Raw genomic sequence first — 27,500 nt, forward strand, 5'->3', positions numbered from 1 at the left:
TACCATGCATATCTTTGGACTGGCGGAGGAAACCCCTGTAGCACAAGGAGAATATATAAATTCCGCACTCACAGGCGGGAATCGAACCCCCAACCCTGGAGATGTGAGGTGGACGTGCTAACCACTAAGCCACCATGCACCCAGAAATGTTTCATCATAAGATAAATGTGATAATTCAGAATAACTGATTTGCAGTGATACTTCCCTCTAAGGGGACAACTGGACCCAAACAATGCTAGCAAAATGCCCCCATAGCATAACAGAGCCTAATTATTGTGAGCTACTATATAAACAAGCCAATATAAACATAAAAACTTTGGACAAAAATACAGGTTTATTTTCCTAGTATTGGTCATAGAGAGGTTAGTTACTGTGGATCGGTAATACTTAATTGATAGCAGGTTATGATATACCATTATGATAACAGGTTTTGGTATGCCATTTCTATAGCCATATTTACAGTGAGTGGTATTTAGACAGTATGTCTAATACTTCTCTCCCCTGTGATGGACTAATGCCCAATCCAGGGTGTATTCCTACCTCAGGCACAGTGTTCCCAAGATTCACCCAGGATCCATTTACTCTCTGCCCAGGATAAAGCAGTTACTGATGATGAACAGAGTCATGAATGTACTTCTTTCTACAAATGTTATAGGCTATGCTTTATATCTGGTTGAAACTTTACATTCAGAAAGGCTCAAATATAATATACAATAAATCTCATGAAATGGATCATTTCCTTTTTGGAAAGTTTTATAAAAACATTTTCCTATGTAAATGAATTAGCACTATACTTTCTCTGTTGCTAGGGTGAAGTGTGTGTGTCAGGTTTAAAAAGCACTGCCTTAATATACCATGCTGAGGGCCAGGACACTAATTGTGTTGTACTGAGCCTCCCACTGCTTTTCAAAGTGCCCTCTTTTATAGGACAAGGACTCCCTTTCCTTTGGGTTTTCACTAGGACAGGACCAAAGCTCTCGTTCAGAACATCCCATTCCTTCCTTCTGAATCTGAACCAAAACACTGATTTGTGTGCTCGTTGATTTAAACAAGACTTGAGGAATGGTTTGAAGTCACGGTAATTTTTTCCTTATATATTAAGTGTGAGAAGGTTGCTGTGGAAACACTGTTGCAGGTTTACTTCCTAAGAGAGAACAGACAGTGAGAAACATGGCTCAGATCTTTTTCATCTGCACTATGAACATTAGAGTCCAACAACAGGGAAAAAATAGTGTGTAAAGAGAAAAACACAAGCAACACAGCATATCAATTGTGCACTTTTTCATTTCCAGCTGTCCCTTTTTGCATTTTCTGTTGACCATTAGTACTATAATGCATCACTTAATAGCCTGTGTCTAAAAGGCTCTTTAGCAATGATATGATGTGTGTTTTCATGTAGTTGTGTGTATGCGTGCATGTGCCATAGCCTCTCGTACTTCGCTCTTACAGAGCATTTCTGCCCTCTTGAGTGCAACGCTTGTTTCCTAGTTACTGCCAAGAGAGTCTTATTTTCAGCATGTCATGCCTCATTGACGTCAGTGACTCTTTTTTTTTTTTGCCTGCTTCCTCAGCCTCCTTTCTCTCTTTCCCTCACGAGTCTGATATTTTTCACTTCAAAACCAAATATTCTTCAAGTCGCCTGGACAAAAACAGCAGACAAAGTCTTGTCCTCTGTAAATATTAATCATGAATAAGACTAATGAGGCAGCCTCTAATCTTGAGTGCTTGAGTGCAGGCCCTGCTGACTCTGTGCAGATAACCCTTATGCTTTTTCACAAATTAAATGGGAGAGAAGTGCAACACGAGCAAATGACTCATTTCGCTGCATCATTTTAACCTGTTAGTTTGGGAGATACACTGTTGTCTTGGTTCACATTTTTAATTTGAGATCTTGAAGCAATGAGGGCCAGTTGACAGTTAATGAAGTTATTTATGTGGGGGTTTTTTTGTGTAAGGTCTGAAAAACAGACTCATTTCACTCAAAGCAAGTTATATGCAAGATCGGTTCAGAACCATTGATGGCTGTGGAAACCTACTGACCAATTTCTGCACATACTGTGATGCTCAGGCCTTCTTCCACTGAAACTCTATAAGCTGCTATCCTACATCATGCTACTACTGATGGTGAGTTATATGTAAGATGCACAGTCAGCTTGATCGGTTTTTCAAAGTCTTACCAACTCAGTTCATCCTGAGGTACTTCCTCCATAATTTAGTTTAGTATTGGATGTATGCTGTGTAGTTAGCCACATTTCCCTATACATTTATTGTAGTATGCTGCACTTGTTTTATTTGAACTGCAGTTTTGCAAATCTAGTGTTACACTTGTTGCACTATTTCCACGAGTTGTAGTTGTGTGTATTGTCTTGCACAACATTTTTGTATGAATGGGATGGCGATAAAAATCCAAGTTTTAGAGACCTGTCTGAGTGGTGTTCTTTCTCAAATCAGGAATGAATTTTTCAGTAGCCCTATACCAAACCAGAAAAATAATACCCCAATACGGACCGTGAAAGCTCATGCAGAGACAGCACAATATCACTATCAATTTTCCTTGTAATGTGAGCTGACTGAGCTGGAATATATTACCAAGAGATGTAACTTATGGTGGTGTAATTTGCACTCACACTCGAGTCCAAATAGGCAAAAGAGCCACCAGGCTGGAAATGCTGGTTGTAATTTAGAAATCGAGCATATGAGCTTTGCTTTGCATCACTTTTAAATTTTCTAGCGCTTTCCAGGTGTAGGCCTCCTGCTATTCTCTCTGCTTTACTGCTGACTGTGGTGGCATAATAGAAACAATATGGGTAACAATGAAGTATAATGCTTTTTTCACCATGCTACTTAAACTTAACCAACCTCTTCTTCGTCTTTTTCTCCCTCCCTCCCTCCCTTCTCAGAATCAGTCCCCAGACAGCATAATGGAGGCCTTCTCTTGCGCTATTGATTACTCTCCAGTTGGGGGGGGGTCACCAAAACAGCCAAACATGATTGACTGTAATTCAATAAAAACGAGAAGAAATCTCTATCAATCCCTTTCTGATACATTTATTCTTTTTGCTCTATCTATCCCTATATCTCATATTCCCTGATACGCACACTTTCCCTGTCCACTCCAATTCTATTCTAGTCGTCCTGGCGTACTCTCTCTCTACCATTTCTCTTGAGTTTCCCTCTGCAGTGCTGAAGTGAAAGATTATTTCTGCTGGCTCAGGCTTAGATTAGGTGGTCACTGTTTAGAAAGTGCACACAAACTGTGATGTGGTGACACACTTATGCTTTCGATTAAAAATTCTTTAACTTTAAAACTGGATTATTACTTGCTCTTCACTGATCCCAACACTTTATGGACAAACCAATGAAGGGTTTCATTAAGTTTACATTGCTTATCATTTGGTTTGGTAAATACTGATTCAGCTTTCCAAAAGAAACAGAAGAAAAGGACTAGGATTATTGGCAGCCTTTAAAGATCTTTTATTGGTAACAGATCCACCACTTAACAATACAGGAATTTTATTATTTTGTATCCATACACTATTATGCCATGGGATACATACCTGCTCGCTCACTTTGTGTATCTTCTATCATCAACCTGTCTTCATCTCCATTCTGCACTTCCTCACAGACTGTGCAGTTACACACACACACACACACACACACACACACACACACACACACACACACACACACACACACACACACACACACACACACACACACACACACACACACACACACACACACACACACACACACACACACACACACACACATACAGAGACGAACTCATTACATCATGTCCTTTTCTCTGTTCTGCAGGTGTTCACAAGAACATACATAGTAACTGTCGCCAAGAGAAGGTTAACTCGCATTTGAGAGAGACAGAGAGAGAGAGAGAAAGAAAATAAAAGCCTGAATTTTCTTTACCAAGTGAAGTTTCTAAGTTTTATATTATCACATCAGAATACTAAGAATCACTCTTGTTGAGCATTACATTACGTTTTTACATTCATGTATGCTAGGCTACCCCACATTTTCTCACTGAGCAAGGTTACTTTGGCAGTTTAGTGTAGCAGAACTTGAAGTATGTCATCAGCTGACCTAATTTGGTTGGAATTGCTAATGACAGCAAGGCAGTCTCTTCCACATGAGGATATGAATGAGGGTTACCAAAGTGATGCCCGGTGGTTTATTGAGCCCTACAGCTTGTGACCTGAATTTACATTGTGGGTTTGGGGTAGGTCTAACCACCAAGCCACACGTGACCCTCACAAATGATTGCTCTGCTAGAACTTGGAGCTTTTTTTAGTAGGTGTGTTAGTGCAAAAGTTAGGCTTTAACACTTCTTTCAGTCTTACAGCTAAACACCCTGACACATAACCTGGATTCATGCACATGCTTGTACATATAATTAATATAGAGGCAGTAGGTCATTTTTAGGTTGAATGGCATGGATACTTCCAGAAGTCTGTGTGTTGCAGAGATCTGGCTGTCTGCAGATTGATGAGATCTACTCTGTGGCAGAGAAGGTATAAAGTGTTGCAGTAGTGCTGGCATGTCTTGCCTGCTCTCCTCTCATTCTTCTCTCTTGCCTTATCGGAACTCCTAATTGTCTTTATGAATATTTTATTGGCCAGCAGGAACAAGGGGGGGGGGGGGGGGGGTGCTGTGGTTTCACGGTTCTAACAGCTAATGATCCAATCTAAGAGAGGGAAAGGAATCAGAGGGCAATGGAGTAAGGGAACATGAGAAAGAGAGGTAAGAAAATAATTAGAGATATGAGAGAGAGAGAGAGAGATGTTGTAGTTTATCTGGCCTGATGTTCCAGGATAGCTTGAAAGCAAGCTTTAAGAACTGTTGTTCTTTATTTTAGAAGGTCTGCTCTTCATTTATTGTACAGTACAGTAGAACAAGTCAAGTTTTACAGTTGGGAATGAGATATTAAGGTCAGTGTGCATGGGAGGCATACGTTAATGCCATGTCGTTTGTACCATTTCATTTTCCTGCGAAGCCCATGCAATGACTTTGAGATGCCTTCATCCTCAATTCTGAGTTGAATTCCCAGTCTGCTCTGGTGTCTCAAAATACCCCCTGACTAAAAATGTGTTCTCTCTCACCCTGGCAACTAATAGCTTTGTCGAGTCTGATGGTGTTTTGTCTCTGGGCAGCTGCCTTTCTTAGCGGGGTAGCTATTGCTCCCTGCAGTGCAACACAGCAGCTAATAGGAGTTTGTCATGTTCATAAAAGCGATAATCTCAGTGGTCAACCACTGGTAATTATCTACCATATGTGGCTGAGTCAACATTAAGGCATTCTCTTTCAAACAGTCTGCATAGATCAATCAGATCAGACTCCCAAAGTGCACATAAATCCATTTGTTGTGTTTACATGTGGAGGGTTGAGATGTGAGCACCCATCAGCGTACTGAGGAGACACATAGAAGGTTTTTTTTTTTTTCTTTTCTATACAGCTACTCAGTGATCATGATTACCAAAGAAACGAGCCCCCTGCCATCACACTTCCTGTGAGTACAGCTAGTGGACAATAGCACCTCAGCAGGAAGGACATGCATGATTCACTTCCTATTCTATAATCTGGTCAGTGAGGCTGTCCAAGGGCTTTTTAGATTCTTGACAAAATGTGTTATTAGCTTTAGCAAATGGGATACTGCACAGCATGTATACACTTCTTTGGTTATGTCATAAAAGAGCAGAGGCATGCTTCCACTGTAAGCTGTGCAGATGTTATGTACAGGCAGAAATGCTTGTCAAGCAGATAAAAGGCTTCCTTTTACCCACCTTGCTGTACTCATTTTATTTTGCTTTGCTCCACTCTTGTAAGGCCACTTTGTTAAGCGTCTTACACAGAACAGCAGGTGGAAGTTCTGTCCGAACACAACAACGATGTTGTAAGTTTGTACGGTTGTATGACTACATTCTGGGTTTTAATCAGAGGCAGAGGATTGGCATTCCACCATTTCTAGATGTCTACAGGTCTTTTCCACCCTCTCTCTCTCTCTCTCTCTCTCTCTCTCTCTCTCTCTGTCTCTCTCTCTCTCCAGGTCCATACTTCCTTTATTTCAGATATTAGGCTTTTACACACACAGTTTCAGTCAACGTTTATTCGCATACAATACATAAATAAGTCAAACTTAAAAAGCCTAGACACAAGAAGGTTGCAGCAGGCTAATGGTGTTTCAAAGCACAGAGCCCAGCCATTTCACTGAAAGTACATCACGTGAACAGGTAATGTAGGTGGCTTATACAAGAGCTTCACTTGAACATTATTTTTAGCTTCCCAAAATCTGTTGAGATTATAATTTGATCAATAATGGTTGACCTAAACAAACAAATGCTTTTAGCTGGATTTTATAGGCCTGTAATGATCAGCTTTCAAAATACTTGCACATTTTCAAACACCTTTATAAATATGTGAATGTCTGTGCATATGTAAAAACTGGGCATTTCACGGTATGAGTTTCTGTTGTTAGACTCAAGATAATAGAAGCTATAAAAGAGAGAGATGCCAGAAAAGTTCAGCTTTGGAATAGAGTAGTGCTAAGTGTAAGGACATAAAACAGTCTACTTTGGTCTGCCTGTCATTCTCTCTCCTTGTTACACCCACAAACAAACTCTCCTGACTTGATGGGTGGTAGAGCGGGTTGTCCACTAATCGTAGGGTTGGCGGTTCGATTCCTGGCCCACATGCCAAAATGGGCAAGACACTAAACCCCAAGATGCTCCCGATGGCAGGCTAGCGCCTTGCATTGTGTGTGTGTGAATGGGTGAATGTGGAACAGTGTAAAGTGCTTTGCAGAACCGCTAAGGTTAAAAGGCGCTATATAAGTGCAAACCATTTACATTTGATGGCAGTTTCTTTGTCTGTTTCTCTTTTGTACTTTTGTAATTTATATGTTTTGAGCAACAGACATGTGACTATTTTGTATGAAGCACAGTTGCTGGAGGTTATTACGGTTCTCTCGAGACCCTTTTACATACAAACTCCCCCCTTTCCTTTGAATAATAAAATTGCACTAACCTAAACATTTAATTGCAAATGCAATTTAAATCAAACTTATGGAAGACCTTGTCATCCTTTTCCCAGTGGTTGGAGTTGGAAACAGATCCATCCATGTGCATTAACACTTGGCAACACCTCACACAATGTTTGGGCATTTGTGGATCCAATAAGGTGTCATATGACAAAAAGTGTGATGGTTGGGTTGGTACTTGTTTGGGGGCAGGAGGTAATGCGAAGGGTCATAGCTGATGACCTTCAGGCTCCCTTCTAAGGCTATGTTGGTGTGCGCAGGCTGCTGATTGGCTGGTCTGGGCAGTGAGGAGGGTTGGCAGGTGCTGGGGATAGGGCCACCTGTTTAGCCATGTGCTGATTTAGTGATCCGTTTACTAGGAGCTGCAGGCAGAGTCCGCAGGACATGCGAAACGTGCCAAGTCATTTAAGAGGGATTTACGAGTGCGCCATCCCACACTTCGGTCTGTAACACACTCCCTGTCACAGCTTTTATATACATATATAGTGTTGTGTTTTCTTCATGTCTCACCCTTGCGTATTATTCCCAGTTCTAGCACTTGAGCCAGCAAAAAATAAATGTGGCAGCTCCATCCATCATAGACCTTCACCCCACGGCATGCATGAACAGGCCCTCATTGTTTGGGCGTGTCATAGTGTCTCTGTGTCACATATTTTATGACCTGCATTATGTGCTAATGCTTTGTGTTCTGACACAGGCACTGGGTGTGCCACTGGGGTTAGGTTGCCCCGTCCTTATCCCGCCTTCAGTCCTCCAGCCCGACCATACTGCTGCCCACATAATGAGCAGGTTGGGGCCTTAATTTGCAGGTCCTGATGGAATCTGTGGCACTCTTGGGGAGAAAGTGCATAGTTTCTCGGGTAAACACAGGCATTCGGGTGCAAAGAGGCCTCAATAAACAGGAAATGACTCAGGAAGGCGTTGCTCGGAAAGAGCGAGCAAAAGCTGCACTTGTCGACCCACCCATAGTTGTATGGGTAAGCTGAGCACCTCAGCAGTTGTTAGCAGCAAACCATTACTGGACATTGCACACTGCAGGATGTGATGTTTTAAAAATTTCTTTATGTACAGGGTGCGTGCGTGTGCATATGTGTGCATATGCGTGTGCGTACGTGCATTTGGTTAAATTAAAAAGGCAGCAGGAGCCAAATATGTCTTCTACAGCACAGTCACAGTCAGAGCAGTTTATGAGACTTAAAGCTTGTGATGACATTCCATAAAAAAATCTTTAAAAAACAAAATCAGTAAAAAATAAATAAATAAATAAATAAATAAATAAATAAAAAGGACTTTTTAGTACTACATTAACCAAGCAGCACAATGTTGTTTTAATAAAAGCATATATACCATAAGACACATGCCACAGTCACAGTAGGGATAAATTCATACATTTAAAATCTATATCCTGAATTTATATATTTCTTTAAAGCTGCTTTTGTCCATTTATTTAAAAGCGCTATATATATATATATATATATATATATATATATATATATATATATATATATATATATATATATATATAAAATTTTGAATTGAATATAATGGTTTCCATAAAGTGAGTTCTGAATTAAAAGCTTCATAAATGCATAAATTGTAAAGAGTCACCCTCCTGCTACATACCTGCCTGAGAATGACGGCTGTAACACACACACACGCACATACACACATGCACACACACAGTGTCTGAGATTTGGCTTCAATTCCTTTAATGACGTGAAGATGACCTCAGAAACAAAATGCAATCTGAACTGCGTATCTTTTTCATAGGGAAGTATCTTGATCAGAACACACAATTGTGCCAATTTTCTAAACACTCCCAACCTAGGCTCACACATTTCACACATGGACAAAAGGAAGAAAATGCTTCTCCATGTAATAGGATCGATTACAAATGTACTCTTTTCTCTTAGAATAATCAGACTGTTTCATTCTCAGATAAGCATTAGTGGCCAGATATGACGATCCATTATTTTAGCACTTGACATGCTCTGTGAGTGGCAAGTGTGCTGGAAGAAACTCAAAGCAGCTTCCAAATGGCTGCGCTGTGGGACCTTCTTATGTGAGGCCGCCATCCAGCTGGGTGGCTTATGTTAACTGAAAAATAATGAAAAATATATTGAAGCACGCACACACACACACACACACACACACACACACACACACACACACATGCGTTAAGCAGGAATATGTGTGTGTATGAGAGATATAGACAGAGAATAAAAGAAGCCTGATTTGGCTTCTACAGAGCTAAATGGTTTTAAAGTACAGGAGAAGAATTCATAATTTCCTCTGCAGTTGCTAATGCCGTAGCAATGGAGCAAGCATCACAGTATTAAGCACATTTACCAAATTACTGCACTGACTACACTGGACAGCCATGTAAATTCAAAATACCCTGCTGTCTCCTTGATATATACAGACAATTTGGTTGATGGACACTGACATGGCAGTTAAAGTGGTATCGGTGTATTATTTTTTTTTATGTATTTAAATATCTTATATAGTTTGCCAACTAAAAATTCAGCCAATAGCAGTACTGACAGAAGCTGGATTACTGTACTCTCTAACTGTACATTCAAAAGGTGGACTAACTAAGATATGTGTGTCAAATAAAGTGGCCAATAAGCAACACTGTTGTGCTTGATACACTTATACCAGTGCCACACCCGTCTTATGTATTATTATGCTGAGAATGATCCACCACCCAAATGATAATGGTCAGTGGTGGTACCAAGGTGATCCCATTTCATTAATATATCTGATAGAGGCTGACACACTGTATGCAGCTCGAGATGTTGCAGTTAGTAACTGTAGACCTGCAAAGAGCATCTACTGTACATAGTGTCAAGTGTAGATATTATGGCTGTAACCAAAATATGAATACATTATAAAATGGACAGATTGTATGGTCAAAATGTATACAAATACAGATTCGAATTTGTTTCATCAGAGGTTTGTTTGAGTAGCCTGAACTAAGCACTGTTTTACTGAGCTACAAAATAAAACCATATTTCTACAATATTTTAATACAAACTGGCCTGACATTCACAAAAGAAACATACTTATCGAGCCATGTGCAAAATTTGCTGAGCACAGGGCATCATATCACTGCTGGGATCGCCAAAAATTATATCATTAAATCATTAAAAAAATATATATTAACTTATATGATGTTAACTTATTGTGTGTTTTTCATTGTTCTTCAATGAGCATTCTCCATCATTATTTTAAAACACACAAAAAAAAACACTGAAAAATCACACAGGCATAATAATGAAATGCTGTTTAAAGGACCCCATTTTGACTCACATCAGCACTGTGTCCCAGCTTCATAGTAGATTCTGATATCATGTCCTAGTGAACTTTTCTGATTTTCTGGAAAGTGAGAAACAAAATAGTGTTAGGTGGCTATTATTGTTGTTAACTGTAAACAATAGTTCCCTGATTTATTGTTATGTTGCATGAATGAAAAATTGCTCTTTTTCCTCTGTGTTTCCAGGCACATGTGTAGTTGTAGGCTTCACATTTAAAATAAACATATAGACCACACCCACTTCTAGTTCAAATACAAATATGGATACGGAACACTAAACAGATACATATAGTACCATTGTATTAAACCCCTAGTAGATGCAGTATATAAGGTAGGTGTAAATAAATAATTAACTGTGTATATGTATTTAATTTGTATCCTCAGAAATGTAAGCCTACATAAGTCTCTACAGTCTCACTGTGTTTGCATCTGCCTGTGTGCATTGTATGTGAATTTTCCAATTTTATTGCAGAAATTAAGAACCAAAGGCCATAATGACTGTGCCAGTCCTGATCCTGATGACTGTTTTGGCCATAGTCCCCTCATGGATGACCGTTTGGGCAAACTAAATGAAGAGAGTGATTTAATATACAAGCGCTCTGGTGTAAGTACTGCTTTCTCTTCTGCAGTTTTTTGTTGATCCCTGTTTTTATGTTGATATTCACTACAGGCCTTAAACAAGAAAGAACACAGAGGCTGCGATAGCCCGGACCCTGATGCCTCATATGTCCTCACACCCCACACAGAAGAAAAATATAAAAAAATTAATGAGGAGTTTGATAATATGATGCGAAATCATAAAATCGTAAGTAAATGTAATATTTTTGCTTGGCTTTGTGGCAGAAAGGATGCTCCCTCCCTATTTAGTTTTTCTTCTTTTTCCACTCATTACCCCACCCTACAACCTTTGTCCACAATTTTTATGCAGTCTTTTTTAAGTATTAACCTTTCACATTTTTTTAGTTGGAAGTGTATTTTGTTTTCCTCTGTTCATTATTTAATTCTACGCTGTTTTTTTGTACACCCCGATAAGATCACATTGTTTGGATAGGTGTCACCCTTTTGGAAAACTTGACTGCAGAGCTAATTTAACAATATTAGGCTTTGCCTTAATCATACAATTCATTGAATTGTAGCTGAACGCCTCATATAATGAGATGGTTTTTTTTTTTTTTTTTTTTTTTTTTTTTTTTTTTTTTTTTTTTAACCACAGAGTGATTTACCCTGCCATGAAAAATATTTTCCTGGTCTCCTTTAGTTCACTGCAGCAGTACGACTAAAGACAGATATGAAGGCTGTAGTGATTGATGAGTTCAGTTCCACATGTCGAATTTTTGCATCCTTGTAGATCTGGAAATTGAATCTTTTACCTTCAGACCTGCATTATACCTGGATCATGTGTGAGAGAAAAGGATTGTGGAGAACTTAAGTATTCTCCCTCTTTCTCTGACTCATGTTCTCTCATTAAAGACCCATTTCCTTGACTGGCCAGCTCCTTTAGTCCCTGAAAGGCATCAATCAGCCTGCTTCATCTACCTCCAGACTTCAAGCTAATATGAAGACGTTTTATACAACCAGAAGACATTTTACATTTTACATTTTTTTTCCTTGATACAATGGTGATCTTATTGTGAGTGGTGACCATAACATTTTGCACCTGAGACTCTGAGAAGACAAGCCACCTCCACTGTCCAATCTGCACATGAACAAAGCACCACTTCTCTGTGCCATTAACACACTAATAATATCACTAACGTGCTCACTGTAGTGTGTGCTGCCAATGGAGTGGTTTCAATTTCACTGCTCACACTGACCCACCCAGAAATCACTGAGGTTAATCAGCACTGCACTGTTCTTATATACTGTACTTTTATAAAAAATACAGTATGCTATTGATATGTTCACTTATTGCAACAGAAAGGAAAAATAGCTTAGCTTTTGCTCAGTGTCCTAATCATTTATAAGGATTTGCAAGATAGAAGTCTGATCTAACAAATTGTATCATTTTTTAAAATATATTTGTTTTATTAGAGTGCAGTGCTGACTATTGCCATGCTGGAATGGTGATGTCATACTGATCTATGCATGTAAATTCATGTATACAGTATCTCTGTGTTCTTATGCGTGTCGACTGGATATGTGCACCGTGCAAAAACACTCCTATAACAGACAGTTGACTGTGTTTCTTACACTTGATAGCTGAAGGTGATCCTGAGATTTTTCTCCCGAGATTACCTTTTCCACTGTGCTATCCATCTTCTGGTTTACTCCATTGTTTGTTAAAAGCACTAAAGGCCAGGAGTCGTCTTTCACTTCTGATAGAGGCCTGGAGATATGTATGTGCTCACACACAAAGCTAATCTGAATCTTAACCCTGGAATTGTATGGCTATGAGTAAAAGTAACTGGATAACGATTAAAATGAATAAAATCCACCTCACGTCCGATGGTGGAGTTATGATTTTACGTTATTCTGTAGTATTGTGGGCTTGTACCTGATAACTTCTCTGATCAAAAGCCACTAAATTTCTCTGTGTGTGTTTGTGTGTGTGTGTGTGTGTGTGTGTGTGTGTGTGTGTGTTGCTTTGCGTGCATTGGTTCTCCTCCCTGCAGCCCACAGCTTTGCAGCAGCAGAATTTCTCCATGCATGTGGCCGTGCCGGTGACAAACCCCAACTCCATGAGCTACAACCCCGGGGGCATTCTGAGTAGCCAGGGCCTGCCAGCTGCTGCTACAGCCTCTCTAAGCGAAGCCACCATGCTGTCCCCTCCCCAGACCTCTCTTCAAAGAAACATGGTGCCTGCTGGTGCCCCCCACAGGCCACCCAGCACGGGCAGTGCAGGTCAGTAGAGCGTTACCTCGCACCTTAGGGGTTTAACTGTAGAAAGATGTTAATGTTTACATCACTGGAGCCATATTTCCTCCTGTTTCTCTTGTGTCTTTCTGCTTTGAGGGACGAACCTGTGGAGAGGTTTAAAGCTCTGGGCGAGAAAGAATAAGCTATTTTTGTCTGCCTGTCAATTTGATCTATTTCTTAATATTATATATTAGATATTTTTTATTTCAAATATCTCAGTAATTAGTATCAATCAAACTAATTTCCTGTCTTAGAAATCTGCTTGTGGGAGTAAAATTTATGTTGATGGAGGGCAAAGAATTCTTGGTTGGTTGAAGACTTGTATATCAATATTTATTATCGATATGTGATCCTCAGTTATGCAAAATAATTATTTTATGATTAAATTCTGACTTGACATTTAACTTACATTAACTAGCTGGTCTGTTTTGCACTTTGGTTAATGGTTTCTACTTATAGTAGCACTAGTGGTATTTAGCCCTCGCTTCATCTCTATGTAAAGAGAACAATGCAGCGACACTTCAGTTTTTTGTTTGTCCACCTCTCTCACCGCCTCATCTATAAACCCTGCTCAAACAAATAAGATTCCAGAGCTTCAACTTTCATGCTAATCCTGCTATTCTCGATCAAAACCCTCGTAGTTGTCATCTCTTAGCTGGCTAAGAACTAGCTGAGCTGAGTCTCTGCATTGCATTCTGTAACTAGAGTCCAAATTTTGTTGTCTCCACTTCTACAGTGCTGTGAAAAAGTATTTGATATCTTCTGTTTTTGTGTATATCTTATACTAAACAGTTTTAGGTCTTTAACGGAATACAACATAAAGCAACGGGAACCCGAGTGAACACACAATACAGGGTTTTTTTTGTTTGTTTGTTTTCTTGTTTTAATTGAAGCAAAAAAAGTTATCCAACACCTATCACCCATGTGAAAAACGAATTTCCCCCTTTAAACTTAAAATCTGGTTGTGGCTCTCAGTGTGGTTCTCTGGTGCCCCAGAGCCTTTGTAACCCTTCCCAGACTATATTTCAATGACCTTCTTCCTCATCATTTCTGTAATTTCTTTTAATTTTGGCATAGTGTGTTACCCGGTAAGACCTTTTAACCAACTTCATGCTGTTGAAAAAGTTCTATTTAAGTGTTGATTTGATTGAACAGGGTTTGCAGTAATCAGGCCTGGTTACATCTAGTACATCTGAACCCCATTATGAATGCAGTTTCATAGATTTGGGGAATTCGTAACCACGGGGGCAAATACATTTTCACACAGGCCAACTAGATATTGGGGAACTTTTTTTTTTGTTCAATAAATAACTATCATTTAAAAACTGGATTTTGTGTTTTCTTAGGTTGCCTTTGTTTTTTGTCTTATATTTAGTTAAAATTTCTGAAACAGTTTAGTATGAGATATACACAAAAACAGAAGAAAAATCACGAAAATCAGCAAATAATTTCAGCACTGTATGTTGGACTTCTCATTAATGTAAAAGTTTTATGTTTCAGCTAAAAATGGTAAGTTCTCTCTTGTTTTTAGGAACTAACAGCAAAATCTGACCCTTATGTTTGAGATCATTGAACATTTCTCCTTAAAACACCATCGTAACTGCTAGCAATGTCCCCCTGTGACCTCAGTGTGACACACAACCTCTAACTTCTCATAGCAACAGCACAGATACAGCACCAACCAACAGAGCCAGAATTGCTACAGTTTATGAGAGCCTAATGTAATGTGGTTGTTTAGGAATTTGCCATTAATAAACGTTAATGTGCAGGCTTTTCAGTGCTTCGCGTTACGGCTTTTTTAGTGCTGGAAATCCTGCACTGCTTTTATGAGTGTGTCTCAGTGTGGAGGGTCAGAAAGAAAGCATGATTGAAGGTGCAGGCAGGGGAAGTTGCAATGTTGCAGAGCACCACTGAGATGTTGCCACAAAACCCCCTACACTGACCACAGCTTTGGCCAAACACTCTTACATACTCCACATACATATGGTACACACTTCCTGTCAACCCACGCCTGCAGCTGTGTCTGAAAGTTGAAGTTTCATTTCTGCTGTTTATACACTTGCAATCAAAATTATTCAACCTCCCATTGCAAATCGGGTTTATTGTCAAAATTTACAGACTTTCAGTTGTTTGCTATAAACAAATTAAACAAAAGCAACTGAAATAGTTCAACACAATGAATGCTTCCAGTGGTTTCCTCAAATTCAACTCAAAATGCAAGTTATAATGACTTCTCCAGTTTACAAATTATTCAACCCCCTGAATAGAATCCCTCACAACAGCACAAACATGCAAAACAGGTGTTGTCTCAAGCACACTTAATGCAACTAATCAAGAGTTTCATTAGTTGCACCAGGTGAGTATAAGTATACTGCACTTTTGGTGGTCTGTTGAACAACAAACTTACATAGTATACTATTTTTTTGGAATACAAGACTTTTCTCTATGTTTATTTTTAAAGCATGTTCATCCATTAAAGTAGGGCTGAGTCATATGACTATATAATGTCCATATTGTTATTGATTATATAATAATAATAATAATAATAATAATAATAATAATAATAATAATATTGTGGCTCTTATAAATTTAGTACTTAATCTTTCAAATATTACAAAATACCTTTTTTTTTTTCCAGTGTCAAACAATTTTTACTATTTTTGCAGACAGTAAATGATAAAACTGTTAGGAAATCTGCAGTACTGTGCAAATGTCTAGGACAGGCAAAGACATGCTGTGAAGCAAAGACGACTTAAAAATAATGAAAATAAACTACATAAGAAATACTACAAAGAGCAAACAGTAAAACTAAACAAAGTCAATATTTTACTGAGCATCTTAGCAAACCTGCCACAGTTGTTCTGGAGACCGCCGCACTTACTTTTTCTACTGACATACAAACAATTTTTTTTTGGTAACTTTATTTTTTTTTTTTTGGGGGGGGGGGGGGGGGGGGGAGTAATATTTGGAAATTTATGTACTGACTCAATAACACAGAAGTCATAAAATAAACATCTACAACAAAATGTGTATTACAAAATAGGGTGCCTAAGTCTTTTGCACAGTGCTTTTTATATTGTGATACGTACTGTGATCTGGTATTTTGTCATATCGCCCACCCCTATGTTACCACCAATAATGCAATATAATATGAAGTGTTAATACGTGAAGTGCAACCAGGTGTTTAACTATTATTCAGTATTAAACGTGTCTTGCTTAATGAAACTACTGTCACGGAAAGCAGAAATCGGCAAATTGTCGGCCTAGATTTTCAACATGGCTCTGTGCAGATGAAAAACAGTCTAGCAGTTGACACTGAGGCTGCATGGTAACTATTGTATGAACTTTATTAATTTTAAATGTGAACAATACAATGAAGTAACATTGATTGTCTGCTGTAACTTGGATGAATTAACTACCAGCATCAGACTTGTGATTGACTGGTGTTTTATGCTGTTGATGCAAAGGGTTAATATTTCATTTTGTCACTTGGGCAGTGTGCTGTCTAGCCCATACCTCTGAGTCTTTGTGTAGCTAACTGTATCTGCTCACTTTAGTTCCTGTGTGTGTTTTTATTCCTTTTATTTTTCTTATAACATTTAAGAGTAATCTGGCCAGTAATACTAACATGGGGGAACAGTGGATGGAAGCTGGAACTCACTATTAGTGATAAAATATAATATATATTTGCTGGGACTGTACCTTTAAAACTGTCATTTATATGTTCCAGCTTATTCGAAATCAGCAAAACAGCAGCATAGCATTATTGACATCCTTGTGCTCTTTCTTTATACAGCTGTTGTTTTTGGCTTCTCCTTTACATGAGAAATGGAGTACAGTAGTGCTAGCATTTCTCCTCCTTCCGCTGATATTTGGGAATTTAGGTCATGTGCGCTCACTTTTGTTATGAGCATGTGATTGATGGTAAAGTGACTTTGTCCTTTATGAGGACAATAGAAGGAGGTCAGCAAGGATTTGTTACTGAAGCATCTTGCTCAGATTGCATTAATGTCTTGCGAATGTCAAAGAAAGCTTAAAATGCATACATCACAATAATAACATATTTACATAAGGATACCTGGGATTCTAGTGAGTATTAGCATTTTGTTGGCCGCTTTGTGTGCAATAGTTTTTAATGGGCTCTAAAAGATAACGGCAAGCTGTTGAGTGTCAAAACAGCGAAGTCTCACCAGTCAGGTGTGTCCACTTGTCCAGTTGTGTTTTCAACAGAGTGAAGATAAACATTGGAATACTCAAAAAGTGGTGGCAGCTGCTAGTGTCCCTCTGCCCTGCTGCTTGTGTGTACACACACACTGTTGAAGGACACGCACAAGGTCATGTGTCCAACTGTTCTCTCTGACAGTTACAAATAGTAGGATAGCTTGTCTTAGTGACAGTGTTGTTGCATGGTTGCTTCCAACCGCCTCCCCAATACAACCCCCCCCCCCCCCCCCATTCGGAGAGCACTTCTTGCTTACGTTAGACAATGCCACTATGTTGTGTGGCCTTATTGAAAACTGTCTTTCTTCTTATGTAAAGGCATGTCTCTGCAAGTTATGACTGCTATATTGAATTGGTTTTATATAGAAAAGAACTTGGTAAAAGCAGCTTTTTGAGCAGCTCAGCATTTTTTTTTATCTTTACACCTGGCATGCTTGAACATTTAATTCCAACAGACAGACAAATAAACTAGCTGTTTTATTTTAAGCCCCCCCTTCTGTTGCTCCCTCCCTCTTGGAGTTTTCTTTCCCCTATTGACATGTGCATCTGTTTTTCCCGGTACTGCAGCAGTCCTTATATGGCTGGTGCAGGCTTGCAAGATAACCTAACCCAAGCATTTGGGCCATGACATCTCTCTAAGTCCTCCGTACACTTCGTACAATGATCAGACTGGCTGTCATAAGAACTTTGAGTATGTGATTGGCAGAGACAGGTGGCTTGTTACTGTGCCTGGGTTTGTGTGTGTGTGTGTGTGTGCGTGCGCATACACTGTATAGCCTGTTACTGCATGCTGAGCCTGAGAGTGTTAGGGTTGGACACCCACATGTGGTGATGAGGAGTGACATCTATATGCAATGTAGTGATTATCGCATTCAGCCACGAACAGGCTAGAGCTCAGCGTGTGCGTGTGTGTTTTCCGAGAAGCCGTTGCTTAGCTGATCATTCTGTGTCAAAGCATTTTACTTTATTACCTTTTACATTTTACTTTATTATCAGTGGGGCTGGGTAATATGATGATTACAATATCAATATGGTTAGAATTTATGTCACATTAGTTCATTCAATCATTCAACGTCAGTAACCACTTTATCCTGGTCAGAGTGTTTCTGGAGCCTCTCCCGGAAACACTAGGCAGGGCGAGTCGGGAAAAGACCCAGGATATGACACAGGATGGCACCACGCACACACGCATTCACATACTCATTCACACCTAGGGGTAATTTAGCATGACACGTTCACCTCTCAGCATGTTTTTCTGGTGAACCCAGTGGAAACCCATGCATACATGGGGAGAACATACAGAGAAACTAGATGCATAAACTAACCCAAGTGCAGAATCAAAGCTGTGAGCTGTGAAGCTGATTTTTTTTTCTTCTTCTCTCCTTTTCAGTGTAAAATATTTGAATTCTGTTGACATTAATTAAAAAGTGTTATTGATTTAGTTTTTTATAACATTATTTGTTTGCTGGCAAGTATCATATGATATCTTTTGTCACTTCACCCACTTCTACTTAACAGATGTTTTTTTCCCGTTGACCCATTTCCAATGGTACAGTAGTGCAAGAGTGTAGTCTTGATTAATCAGCCATTGTGTTAGCAAGGATTACTCATCTGAGATGAGAGCATACACCATAGTAATATCTCTTAGCAAGAGTCTGGGTCTCTCTTAATTTGTACAGCCATGCTTATTAAGCACAGCCATTACAGGGTGTGGTGAGGAACTTGTGCCCATGGCTCTCAGCCTTTTGGCTCTCTGGTCATACAGCTCAGCTGTTGTTTGTTCCACTGAACCCTGAACTAGCGCTACAGTCTGGAAGATTTCAGAACGAATTCAGCACTCTTGCAAAATGACCGTTCCACACATACCTCCGATTTTTCTCAAGCCACGGGTACTGGAGGGAGACAGTTCAGAGCAGCAGTGCTGATTACTTGCGCCACTTCATCTGAGCGTGCTGGAAAACGTTCTGGATAACTCCTTAAACCCAGTGGATGAGAAACGTACATCAAACTGAAATGGTCACACCACTCTGTAAAAAATAGAACTTTTTCACATTTCCATGCTCCGTTAGATAGAAAGTACATCTAAGTTTCTTCCCTCTCATTCGAGCATGATTTGCCTTGCTTTTTTTGCAGTATTTTGGTGCATTACTTAACCATGTGTATAGTTGCCAGGGGGCAGGGTGACTCATCACATCTCTGGAACAAAATGCCTTACTTTTTTGCTCTTAGTTCTCCTGCTGCTGCAGAGTGCTGGAGTTCCAGACACTGCTCTTCCATTTGCATTTCACATTTTATGTGAGGAAAAGAACAGATGGCTTTATGCCAGTCGTCTACATTTTCTTTCTTTCTTTTTTTTAATTGGCACACCAAATTTTCACGTGAAGCAGTAAAATCTCATCACACATGGTGGAGTGAGCAGTTCCAAACATAGCTTGAGAGAAAATACTGTTCTCCTTACAAGGATTACATTACTGTACCCAACTAATCCATTTAGCATAGATTGATACAGTAGTGCCTTTAAAGTCAGACAGAAATTTTAAGAACGCTGAAGGAATTGTTTACCCGTATTTGCTAACTTGGATGAAAAAATGATGTAATCCTAAATTGCTGGCATTAGCATGACTGTATTGTTATTCACATTGGAATTTTAGGGGACACTATTCCTTTCTGTGCAAACTATTAGTCTGGTTTAACCACTATTACAGGAAAGGATCAGTAACACATCATATGTGTATAGACAAGAACCAGAATCACAGATTTAATGCCTCTCAGAATAAGACAGCTGCTCATTTGGACTGGGATGCGCTTTGCCTGCATGGCACTGCCAATGTATACATTTCCTCTATGCCTGGTTACAGACAGTCATCTCTGGATGCTGACCAGGACTATTTTCCTTTAAGCCCAGCTGACTGTGCAGTGTGTGTCCTCCTTGCTGGAGTGGAGGTTGCTGTATGTGTGTCTATTTTAACTGAATAATTACTTGCTCTACAAAGAGTAATGAATTGTAAGGCTGCTTATGTGGAGTTAAATCATTTTTAAAAGAACCTGAACCTGAATTAATTTAGCTTTTTTACTGCAAATTTGAGATATCTAAACATTTACCTGTTATAAAGATCTGTCAGCCATTCATTTCTCATCCAGGTAGAAGCTTATAATATTAATGTCACAACATATTGGTCATTTAATTCAATTCAGTTCTTAAAAATCCAGGTTTTAAAAAAAAATCAAGAAATTGGCCTTTTCCACATTATTTTTTAGTTTATCTCAGTTTTTTCAGAATTTTCATGACTTGAATTTCAAAGATTAAATGTATTCAAATATTCAGATAAGTACTGCAGTAAAAATGTTGGATAACATCAAATTATCCGAATCATTTTATTTGTCACTAATACATTTACATGCATTAGGTATTTTTTCTTGGCGTTTAGTCACAACATGATGCATTTAGCACACACACATCATGGCACAAATACCTTTCAATTATACAAATACTGCACCCAATATGCAAATATTATACCTTAAGTGGAAATGGTAGGCTCAGTTTAATTGATATTACATGTTTTATTCATGCATGTTTTATTCTTTGAAATGTCATGAATTCCGATTCTTGTGAGTCTGTTTCATCTCCAAGTTTAGCTCAGACCACTAGTGACAGACAAGCACATGACTCCAAAAGATGTTCCAGGCCTCTCTGATTTGTGCTTGAAGCTCACATGATGCCAGGCTACTGTATGTCCTAACTTTGTGTGAAGATGTGGAAGGTGAAGATTTAAAATAAAATCACATTAAAAACGGTTTAACTTAGTGGCTTAACTTAGTCTGGTTATTGCTTGTGTCTTATCATGTGACTATTAAGATTCAGACTAATAATGAGGAATACTTATGTTAAACAGACTCTTACTTTTTCTTTTTTTTCTTTTTTTATAATTTACCGTTAATGCCACAGTGAGCTGTGACCCATGTGGACAGGTACATTCTCACATAGACAAGTTTACAATGTGTGATCATGCGCAAAGAGGCAGTCATGCACTTAATTGTTCCAAAAATATTCTGAATGTTCTGATGAGCCACCAGTTAGTGAGATAGTCTCATCTATGAGACAGTTTCATAATCAGCTTTAAATATAGTGTGCTTTGTAACTCTTTGGTTTTCCAATAAAAAGCTTTCAGTATTTGCTCGGCTATGCAACATGCCCAGAAGCGTCGCAGTTTCCCTGACTAATACAGAGGATTTCCAGGCTGTTAAAGAGCAATTATGAGGCCTGTTGGTTTGACTTAGAACATGTTGGGTGAAACTGTTCTGTGCATGTTCTATCCTGTCATGAGGGCTGTAACCACCATAGCCACTGCATCCAGTTTCCAAGCCTTAAACCTTTTTAACTTGCATAGATGCAGTATAAATTATATTTATTTTTGTACTAGAAGATTCTCCAAGTAAAATATAAATTACATTGTCTTGGAGACCGTTGTTGGAGCTTTTTTACAGACTTGCATTGTTCTCTTGTGCAGTTTCCTGAGCCAAAACAATACAGTGCATCCGGAAAGTATTCACAGCGCTTCACTTTTTCCACATTTTCTAATGTTACAGCCTTAATTCAGTTGATTGGACATGATTTGGAAAGGCACACACCTGTCTATATAAGGTCCCACAGTTAACAATGCATGTCAGAGCACAAACCAAGCCATGAAGTCCAAGGAATTGTCTGTAGACGTCTGAGACAGGATTGTATCAAGGCACAGATCTGGGGAAGGGTACAGAAACATTTCTGCAGCATTGAAGGTCCCAATGAGCACAGTGGCCTCCATCATCCATAAATGGAAGACGTTTGGAAGCACCAGGACTGTTCCTAGAGCTGGTCGCCCGGCCAAACTGAGCGATCGGGGGAGAAGGGCCTTAGTCAGGGAGGTGACCAAAAGCCAGATGGTCACTCTGACAGAGCTCCAGCGTGTCTCTGTGGAGAGAGGAGAACCTTCCAGAAGAACAACCATCTCTGCAGCACTCAACCAATCAGGCCTGTATGGTAGAGTGGCCAGACGGAAGCCACTCCTCAGTAAAAGGCACATGACAGCCCACCTGGAGTTTGCCAAAAGGCACGTGAAGGACTCTCAGACCAAGACAAAGATTGATCTCTTTGGCCTGAATGGCAAGTGTCATTTCTGGAGGAAACCAGGCACCAGTCATCACCTGGCCAATACCATACCTACAGTGAAGCATGATGGTCGCAGCATCATGCTTTGGGGACCCTAAGCACACAGCCAAGATAACGAAGGAGAGGCTACAGGACAACTCTGTGAATGTCCTTGAGTGTCCCAGCCAGAGCCCAGACTTGAACCCGATTGACCATGTCTGGAGAGATCTGAAAATGGCTGTGCACCGACGCTCCCCATCCAACCTGATGGAGCTTGAGAGGTCCTGCAAAGAGGAATGGGAGAAACTTCCCAAAAATAGGTGTGCCAAGCTTGTAGCATCATACTCAAAAAGACTTGAGGCTGTACTTGGTGCCAAAGGTGCTTCAACAAAGTATTGAGCAAAGGCTGTGAATACTTATGTACATGTGCCTTTTTTTTTAAATTTTTTTTTTTTTATAAATTTGCAAAGATTTCAAACAAACTTCTTTCATATTGTCATTATGGGGTATTGTTTGTAGAATTTTGAGGAAAATAATGATTTTAATCCATTTTGGAACAAGGTGGTAACATAACAAAATGTGGAAAAAGTGAAGCGCTGTGAATACTTTCCGGATGCACTGTACGTCTGCACCCACTAAGGAGGTACTTTTCAGCCTCATTAATTAAAACTATAATTAGAATTTTGTCTGTTTTCCACTTAATCTATTAGGGAAGCAAAGCTTTGATTCTGGCCATCCATTAGACTTTTCTCACCCCCCCCCCCCCCCCCCCCCCATCCAACATTGCTACAGTTGTTTAAGGTAATGATAGCTCAGTGGCAGTCAGGCCTCATCTAGCGCCATGTGGTGCTTTCTGGAGAAATGGCATTTTTTTGTTTTTTGCTTTCAAAACAAAACAAAGTGTTTGTTTATGTAAAGCCGAGCGGTTACATAAGTGGGTTCCCAAAGGACGTTGCATTATTCAGAGCTGTAAGAGGCTTTGTTTGGCTATGTGCAACCTAATAATGCATCCCCTTCATTTATGGACAATTTTGGACTGGGTTCACTCGATGGGACGGGATCCAACATGAATCAAACATAAACCTTGTTTTCTAACAGACAAACAGTATCCCAAGTATGGGATGACTGCAGATTGATTCTCCCCAGTTAATGATGAGAAAATGATCCTCATTAGGTGCTGTTTAGAAGTTTATGTTTTTTTGTTTTTTTATGTATCCTTCCATTAATAAAGGATATAAAGTTACTGGGTATAGACATAAAAATGAAGAGATATATATTGATCTTTAAATATACCATTGTTATTGGCATCCTTTGTGATAACAAAAAAAAAGTATCAGCAATGTTCTTAGCTCCACCCACATGTTCTTATTTTACGACTCAGTCATGGAAACAATTAAATGAGTTAAATGCAGTTTTTTAGTTTGAATTTCATTTAAATTTTAATAAAACAACTATTACTGAAAAACGGTTTGCACTTAATATAATAAAAATCTGTAATAGAATAAAACCTTCAAATAATACATACATCAATATTAATAATACATTCAATGCAATTTTGCATAGAATTGTGTTGAAATTGTTGTTTATAGCTGCTTTGCTACAATGGATATAAAAAGTCTACACACCCTTGTTAAAATGGCAGGTTTTTGTGATAATAGAAAATAAAACCAAGATAAATCATCAGAACTTTTCCCACCCTCAATATGGAATTGCAACATATAAAAATTAAGTGGAAAATAATCAAACATTTTAGGGAAAAAGAGGAAAAAAAAAAAAAGGTTACAATGACTTGGTTTATTGTAACACATAAGTGTGGACCTCCTTTTATAACTGGGATGTGGCGGTGTTCAGAATGAACCAATCACTTTCAATCCCATGTTCAAAAGTAATTATCATACAGCTGTCATCAATGGAATTATTTTTGATTATCCCCAAATAAAGATCAGTTGTTTCTGTAGGATTTTAGTTACATCTGCTTGGTTTCATCTGACTGCTGAAGCCATGGTCCACTAAGAGCTTACAAAGCATGCATGGTATCTCACTGTTGAAAGGAATCGACCAGGAGAGGGGTATAAAAGAGTTTCTAAAACATTACCTGTACCGTGTAACATTGTGAAGATCATAATCAACAAATGGAGAAAATTGAGCACCACAGTGACATTACCAAGAACAGGACATCCCTCCAAAATTTATAAAAGGACAAGACAAAATCTTACCAGGGAGGCTTCCAATAGACATACGGCAACATTAAAGGAGCTGCAGGAATATCTGACCAGTACTGATTACTCTCTGCATGTAATAATTTCTCATATTCTTCACATGTCTGGGCTTTGGGGTAGGGTGACTAGCCAGAAGCCATGTCTCACAAAAAACATCCAAACCCAACTAAATCACCCCAAACCATATGGCAAAATGTGTTGTGATCTGATGAGACCAATACCAAAAGATACAATAATTCCATAATTCCAACAGTTACGTTTGGTTAAAAAAAAGGACATCACCAAAAAAACACCATACCCATGTTGAAGTATGGTGGTGGCAGCATCATGCTTTAGGGCTGCTTTTAATCAACCAGAACTGGGGCTTTTATCAAGGTGGAGGGAATCATGAATAGCTACAAATACCTGTCGATATTAGTGCAAAACCTTCAGGTGTCTGCTAGTAAGCTGAAGATGAAAAGGAATTTCACCTTTCAGCACAACAGTGACCCAAATCATACATCCAAATCAACAAAGGAATGGCTTAAACAAAAGATCAATGTTTTTGAATGGCCTAGCCAGAGCCCAGACCTGAATCCAACTAAAAATCTGTGGGGTGACCTGAAGCAGGCTGTGCACAGGAGACATCCTTGCAATTTGATGGCTCTGGAATGTTTTTGCAATAAAATGGGAAAATATTGCAAGTCAAGATGTGCCACACTGATGGACTCTTACCCCAAAACACTGAGTGGTGTGCACACTTATGCAACTAGGTTATTGTAAGTTTTTTGTATTTTTCCTTTTTTCCCTAAAAACATGTCTCTGTTTTTGTATAACTTGCAATTTCACATTAAAGGTGGGAAAATATCTGACATCATTTATCTTAGTGTCATTCTTTTACTTCACAAAAACCTGCCATCAGGGTTGTGTAGACTATTTATACCCATTGTATATAATTAAAGAGTTGTCCTGGTCAATATTTCATCCATTGTAGTGGATACAGTAGTTGGGTTGCCTAAAACATGATGATTATTATTACTATTATAATCGTTTATTTTTAATCAGCCTCTTTTACAACACTGTATCAGCTTTATGCTCTCTCTTTCTCTCTCTCTCTCTCTCTCTCTCTCTCTCTCGCTATATATATATATATATATATATATATATATATATATATATATATATATATATATATATATATATATATATATATAAAATGTGTGTGTGTGTGTGTGTGTGTGTATATACAGTGCATCCGGAAAGTATTCACAGCGCTTCACTTTTCCCACATTTTGTTATGTTACAGCCTTATTCCAAAATGGATTAAATTCATTATTTTCCTCAAAATTCTACAAACAATACCCCATAATGACAATGTGAAAGAAGTTTGTTTGAAATCTTTGCAAATTTATTAAAAATAAAAAACAAAAAAAAGCACATGTACATAAGTATTCACAGCCTTTGCCATGACACTCAAAATTGAGCTCAGGTGCATCCTGTTTCCACTGATCATCCTTGAGATGTTTCTACAACTCGATTAGAGTCCACCTGTGGTAAATTCAGTTGATTGGACATGATTTGGAAAGGCACACACCTGTCTATATAAGGTCCCACAGTTAACAATGCATGTCAGAGCACAAACCAAGCCATGAAGTCCAAGGAATTGTCTGTAGACGTCTGAGACAGGATTGTATCCTGTCACAGATCTGGGGAAGGGTACAGAAACATTTCTACAGCATTGAAGGTCCCAATGAGCACAGTGGCCTCCATCATCCGTAAATGGAAGACGTTTGGAAGCACCAGGACTCTTCCTAGAGCTGGCCGTCCGGCCAAACTGAACGATTGGGGGAGAAGGGCCTTAGTCAGGGAGGTGACCAAAAACCCGATGGTCACTCTGACAGAGCTCCAGCGTGTCTCTGTGGAGAGAGGAGAACCTTCCAGAAGAACAACCATCTCTGCAGCACTCCACCAATCAGGCCTGTATGGTAGAGTGGCCAGACGGAAGCCACTCCTCAGTAAAAGGCACATGAAAGCCCACCTGGAGTTTGCCAAAAGGCACGTGAAGGACTCTCAGACCAAAGATTGAACAAAGATTGATCTCTTTGGCCTGAATGGCAAGTGTCATTTCTTGAAGAAAACCAGGCACAACTCATCACCTGGCCAATACCGTCCCTACCGTGAAGCATGGTGGTGGAAGCATCATGCTGTGGGGATGTTTTTCAGTGGCAGGAACTGGGAGACTAGTCAGGATCAAGGGAAAGATGAATGCAGCAATGTAGAGACATCCTTGATGAAAACCTGCTCCAGAGCGCTCTGGACCTCAGACTGGGGCGAAGGTTCATCTTCCAACAGGACAATGACCCTAAGCACACAGCCAAGATAACGAAGGAGAGGCTACAGGACAACTCTGTGAATGTCCTTGAGTGTCCCAGCCAGAGCCCAGACTTGAACCTGATTGACCATCTCTGGAGAGATCTGAAAATGGCTGGGCACCAACGCTCCCCATCCAACCTGATGGAGCTTGAGAGGTCCTGCAAAGAAGAATGGGAGAAACTGCCCAAAAATAGGTGTGCCAAGCTTGTAGCATCATACTCGAAAAGACTTGAGGCTGTAATTGGTGCCAAAGGTGCTTCAACAAAGTATTGAGAAAGGCTGTGAATACTTATGTGCATGTGCTTTTTTTTGTTTATTTATTTTTAATAAATTGGCAAAGATTTCAAACAAACTTCT

The 27,500-nt window shown here is 39.2% G+C and overlaps 1 protein-coding gene across 8 annotated transcripts in view; it reads left to right on the plus strand.

Annotated features, from left to right (window-relative positions):
* The window catches only part of mef2aa (myocyte enhancer factor 2aa), a 102,726-nt gene that overhangs the window by 62,733 nt on the left and 12,493 nt on the right, over positions 1-27,500 (plus strand). For 4 of the 8 annotated variants that reach the window (XM_053678004.1, XM_047153047.2, XM_047153049.2 and 1 more), the window contains 3 exons: positions 10,840-10,971; positions 11,038-11,172; positions 12,980-13,208. In XM_053678004.1, the coding sequence (XP_053533979.1) occupies positions 10,840-10,971; positions 11,038-11,172; positions 12,980-13,208 (496 nt within the window). The remainder of the gene's footprint in view (positions 1-10,839; positions 10,972-11,037; positions 11,173-12,979; positions 13,209-27,500) is intronic. The other 4 variants (XM_047153051.2, XM_047153053.2, XM_047153050.2 and 1 more) reach the window with 2 other exon arrangements.

Source organism: Ictalurus punctatus, chromosome 4 (genome assembly GCF_001660625.3).
Source record: "Ictalurus punctatus breed USDA103 chromosome 4, Coco_2.0, whole genome shotgun sequence".
Classification (NCBI taxonomy): Eukaryota; Metazoa; Chordata; class Actinopteri; order Siluriformes; family Ictaluridae; genus Ictalurus; species Ictalurus punctatus.